General features: G+C 43.2%; 1 protein-coding gene across 1 annotated transcript in view; it reads right to left on the reverse strand.

The window, feature by feature from the left end:
* Nucleotides 1–609: 609 nt before the first annotated feature.
* The window catches only part of LOC111531069 (ribose-5-phosphate isomerase-like), a 6,124-nt gene continuing 1,148 nt past the window's right edge, over nt 610–5,585 (reverse strand). Inside the window, exons 2-6 of the mRNA XM_026449396.1 lie at nt 5,360–5,424; nt 4,239–4,307; nt 3,313–3,454; nt 1,915–2,014; nt 610–1,687 (exon numbers count right to left, since the gene is read on the reverse strand). Coding sequence (XP_026305181.1) covers nt 1,554–1,687; nt 1,915–2,014; nt 3,313–3,454; nt 4,239–4,307; nt 5,360–5,424 — 510 coding nt within the window. The 3' untranslated portion in view covers nt 610–1,553. The remainder of the gene's footprint in view (nt 1,688–1,914; nt 2,015–3,312; nt 3,455–4,238; nt 4,308–5,359; nt 5,425–5,585) is intronic.

Raw genomic sequence — 5,585 nt, forward strand, 5'->3', positions numbered from 1 at the left:
TTCTTCCATTAAAAAGAGAACACTAACCAAGAAAATGAGTATAAGCCAACTCATCTTTTTGACTTAACATGGTAAAAGACTGTCAATAAAAAACTAAAATAAAATAACAGACTAAAGTAGAATTAGAGTCAGGCACAGCGGCTCACACCTGTGATCCTGGCACTTTGGGAGGCCAAGGCAGATACTGAGCCCAGTTCAAGACCAGCCTGGGCAACATTGTGAAATCCCGTTTCTATAAAAAATTCAAAACTTAGCCGGTCGTGGTGGTGTGCGTCTGTAGTCCCACCTACTGGGGACGCTGAAACGGGACAATTGTTTGAGCCCAGGTCAATTGTGCAGTAAGCCATGATCACACCACTGCACTCCTTTCTGGGTAACAAAGCGAGACCCTGTCTCAAAAAATAAATAAAGTAGAACTGGAAGAACTAGCTTTTCATTACACACCTTATATTCACACTATTTTAAATCCCAACTAGCACGGGTGTATCTTAGTATATTTAATTAATAGTAACAATAGTACCTTTCTTTCAATTTATTCATTCAACACTTTCCCTTCTGCAATGGGCACTGTTTTAACTCATTTAATCCACCCAATAACCTTATAAGGTAGGTACTAGAATTAACTAGCCCCTTCTACATAGGAAGAAACTCAGGCACAGAGATGTTAACTAACTGCTAAGAGGTAACACGCCAGAGCACAGCTGGGTTAGGATCCTTATGCAGAATAGTCTGCTCCACTAAACTGGTCTGAAAGGTCCTGTCAGCCAGTTCTGGCCCAAGAATATTCCATGATAGGGAATATTCCGTTAGCCTCTTAGTCTCGCAATATCCTAAGAAGCTGATACCTCAAGACTGCCTCTTCCTTTTAATCCCCTTGTATGAGTCCTTGATACCTCCTCTAGCCTGGACTAGGGCTCCAGCCTCATAACTCATCTCTACACTGCCCACCCATCCTTCACACAGGGCCCCATCCTGGCTCTTATTCCATCATTCCCCGGCACAGCTGCATTAGAGGCTCCCTAAGGCTCTAAATGTTCATTTCACACAGACTCTCCTCACCTGGTGCTTCAGCAAGTAAACATTGAACATATGGGGTGTAGTGGTAGACACCTTAGGGTGCCCATCCTGGTGCTGTCTTTGGGCAAGCAGCTTAACCTTCCTCAGCCACTGTCCTCCTCTATAACTACCTCATCAAAGTAGGAATCAAAGGAAACCTTTTTAGACACTTAGCACCATGTCAAACTTATGTTATGCCAAGGCACGGGTGAAAAACCACCTCTACACCATAAAACATCCTCGCATTCTGCCAAAAAGAACCTTTTTGTGCACTCTAGACTCTTGGTATTCCTCTAGTAGAATTTAGCACATTCTATCTTATTTGTAGGCATGGCTTCTACACATACACACAGATTTCCACAGGTTTACATCAATTCTCCTTAAGGACAGATTACAAGTCCTCCAAACTGAAGTATCCCCTGTAACACACAGCATAACATCTTGCCTTTGGCATGCATCCAATGAATGTGGATTAACTGAGTCATTTTCCCCCCTGCTTAAGAGAGTCCACAAAAAGAGGCTGCAGTCCAGCTCCTGGAAGGAAAGATTCTACGCAGAGATGATGGCCTTATTTCAAGGCAAGTCCCCTCTGAACTTCCATCAGCTTCAGGACTATCCCAACTCAAACAGGCTGTGAAATGCACAAGCAACAAAGCTGCTAGGTAAGCAACAATTGTTGGGGGAAGGGAATACGGCAAAGGAGGTGAAGTTAAAAACCCAAACATGGTATGAAGGGAATTCTTCTTTCCAACCAAGCCTTATAAAGCCCATGTCCATTGTGCCTTCCTTAGCCAGATGTAGGGGCCAGCTATGAAGGGCATGGGTGTGTACATGCCTGTTGAATGCCACTCATGTTACCTGGGATCATTTTGATAGCTGTATTCACTTCACTCCATTTGTGTATCCGGTCAAACTTCCAGTCCAAGATAAAATTCCCATTATCTGTCACCACAGGGCCCTAGAAGACAATTTTCCACAATGACCAAGGATGCAGATACAGGTAGGCAGAGAAGGACAGGAAAGTAGAGGGGACAACAAAAGACAAGTATGCATTTTAACCAGCTCCCACTTTATGCTTTCTTAGAAAGTGTGAAGTGGTAATAAGCAGGAGCTTTGAAATCAGAAAGACTTAGATTGTAGTCATTTTTTTCTTTTTCTTTTTTTTTTTTTTTGAGAGAGAATACAAGCCTCTTAACAAATGTACCAAGCTATTTTTACTCACATGAGCTCCCACTATGACTATGTGAACATGTCACAATTATCACCACATTCCTATCTGATTTCTGGTTCATTGTTCTTACTTCCTTTAGTCCAAAATTTATTGTTCTTATCTGCTTCCTTAAGTTACTACTGGGCTAATAAGAAAAAGGGCAAGAAACGGAGTCCAAAAGACAATAAGAACACTAGCAGCAACGTGGCTTTCAAATAAGAACTCTGACAGGGTCAAGGTCGAACGACTTCTCCATTTCGTGCTGCATTTCTTTCATGCGCCGACAATATGAACGTCAGTCAGAGCACTGTACAACCACTAGGAATAGAACTACTGTTTTTTTTTAAAGTCACAGAAACACTGGGGACAAAGTATATTAAAATAAAAATGTGTCAGGGTAGAGTGACAGATCTTTTCGCTATCCTCCAAACTGTTATGTAGTTACACATGTAACTGTGGTTAGCTTCTGGATTGCTCTTTGCTTGCTTATTTAAGTACAAAAAGAGGGAAAAGTTCTGTGCAATCCATTTTAGAAGCTAAAGAGAAACATGAAAAATCTGGACCATCTGGAGTGTGTTCCTGGGGAAGAGTTCACACAACCCAGGAAATTCTACTTCTTGTCACGTTTAACCACAGAATGAGAGGAAAGAAGAGGGAGAAAAGAAGTTACACCATGGAACCTAAAGAACTTTCTGCTTCAAACGGGTTCCCAAAGCCAGTGTTTCACAGCTGCCAATCAGGGTGTTCCAGGCCTCAGGCACAAAGGTCAGATCACCTGTGGGATGTCAGAACGGGAGGCACAGAGAATCATTCCCCTATCTGTACAAGGGAGATGCACTGTATTACGTGTGGTCTTGTCTACAAGAGTTTGAATGCAGAAACTAACAGGGCCAACTCTCTGAAAATAAACAAATACATCAATTAAAAATAAATAAAAGCCAATTGCCTGGTGGAGGCACAGAGGACCTACCTGGAACAGAAGGAAGCACACCACACTGAAAACCTGAGTGCACCCAGGACACCCCCAGCCCAACCAGGCCACTCACAGCCTTGTTGACAGCCATTCGAAGTTCAACCACACCCCCAAACTTCTGGCTCACAGCTCGGCTCACTGGGACATAAGCCATTGGGATGACCTCGATGGGGATTCCCTTGTGCCACTGATCCCCGAGATTCTTCGAATCTTTCCTGGAAAGGAGGAGTCAAAAAGTGCAATAAAAGTAAATAAGCTCAATAGTACAGGCAAACACCAAATTCAGGAATAGGGTTAATTAGATGGTAGGAAGGCAAGGAAAGTGATCAGAGGCAGTATACACAGGGCTTCAAATGAATTAGCTGTTTCACTATATAGGAAAAGAGCTATTTGAAATACATATGACAAAAATGTTAAAATCTGATATTGCTGGCTTGTAGGTATGTAGGTGTTTAATATTTATGCTCATCCTGTGGCTATATTTCACAAGTAAATACACACATACACGTATTTGAAATTAACATGCTCAGCACAGTGCTTTTGACCAGATTCCTTGAAGGAACATCTGAGAGCCTGGTCAAAGACTATCAATGACACCAGTCACCTGCGGCACACCCTGACCTGAGAAGAAGCAGGGCATGCTGAGTCACTGCCCGTGGGCAGGGCACACCCTAAGGCTCCTTGTGAGGATCCAGTGAGTGACATGACACATGAGAGCATGCTCTGCTAACAGGGTGAAAACCGTTTCCCCGTTCCACTGAACACGTGAAACAATGCTAGAGATCCTGGCTGCAGATAACAGTGGTGTGATTAGCAACATCTACCTTCAGCCTAGAAGCAGAACATAAGGTCTCCTAGACACTGTACTAAGTCCTAGTAATCAATCTCAGAAAGTCAGAGAGTCCCTGCAGCTCTCCATTTCCTCCTTCACAAAAATGAGGATGAGGCTTGGGGCTCCAATCTACCTCCTCAGTTGGCAGTTCAGACACCAGAAACTACCTGAAATCAGCGATCACGATGAAGCGACTAGCATAGCCAGCCACAATCTTCTCCTGGGTCAGGCAGCCTCTGCAGATAGGAAGGAAGCAAAGGAACACAGGAGTAAGACAAAAATCTCAGTTTGGGAACTAAGGTCACATACAGGAATCCCAAATCCACTCAATCCTGGCACTTAAAGAGAAACTTAACTTTTAATTTTTAAAGGGACATCCCCAGTCCCATCATGCTGCTCCTAGTGAATGGACGCTAGAAACATTACCCTGTGTTTGGAAGAAACCTAGAAAGCAGACAAGGTTCCCATTCAGGCCAGGCATAATTCCATCCAAATGCATCTGAGAGGAAGCATTGTGTACAGGGAGACGTCATCTGGACATGGCATGAATGGGAGGGTCTAGAAGCTGAGGGCATGCTTTGAACAACCTGCCCAATCGACTATTTGCCAATGAGGGTGATGAAGTGGAGACAGCCCAGAGCACTGAATCAGCAGATTTGGGTCCAGGTCTACCTCTACGGTTTAGCAGCTAAATTATCTCACATCTGCAGTTGACATGATTAAATAACACATAAGAAAATCTAATAAACAGTAAAGTGTGATTTTAAACAAATGCCGCATCACTCAATAGTCTGCTTGATTATAAGAGCCAGCAGAACAGGATTTCACCTTTTTCAACTCACCATTCTTACCACTCCCCAAATCAGCACTTAAGAAATACTCAATTTAAGTTTTCCAAAGGAACAAATAATATCCCTAACTGCTCACAGAGGTAAGCACAGCTTTAAAGCAAAAGTCACACACTGGTGCCTGCAGACCTAATAATCTAGCCCAATATTATTTTGATTTGGCCTTAAGTTTTTAAAGTCTGAATCAACAAAAGAACATAGATCCACAGGGAATCCATTACGATGAATGATCTCACTAAAGAGGCCCAGGTTCTTTGTCTAAATTGCTTCTAATGACCAGAAATGCTGAGTTGGGTCCAAGGCCATATGCTATTAATATCCTAGGAGAAAGCCAAACTTGCATACGTCACAGTGGCAATTTGTTTATTCTGTATCCATCTTGCTTTGCTAAGGATTAACTGGCAGATACTCTTTAGCACAGAAGCCCCCACCATACTCACCCGCCGCCCTTGATGAGATTGAGATCAGCATCTACTTCATCAGCACCATCGATGGCAAGGTCGATCTGTACCGGGGGGAAAGTAAAGATACAAAAACCACTCGAGGGGAGGCTCTGTGCTAACTGCCCGAGCATGCAATAGCTCCTCAGATACTCAGCAGCCCTGTGAGCTAATTCCAGTACTCCCATTTAACAAATCAAGAAATTGAGCTACAAGAGATTAAGGC

Source organism: Piliocolobus tephrosceles, unplaced genomic scaffold (genome assembly GCF_002776525.5).
Source record: "Piliocolobus tephrosceles isolate RC106 unplaced genomic scaffold, ASM277652v3 unscaffolded_1073, whole genome shotgun sequence".
In the NCBI taxonomy this organism is placed as follows: domain Eukaryota; kingdom Metazoa; phylum Chordata; class Mammalia; order Primates; family Cercopithecidae; genus Piliocolobus; species Piliocolobus tephrosceles.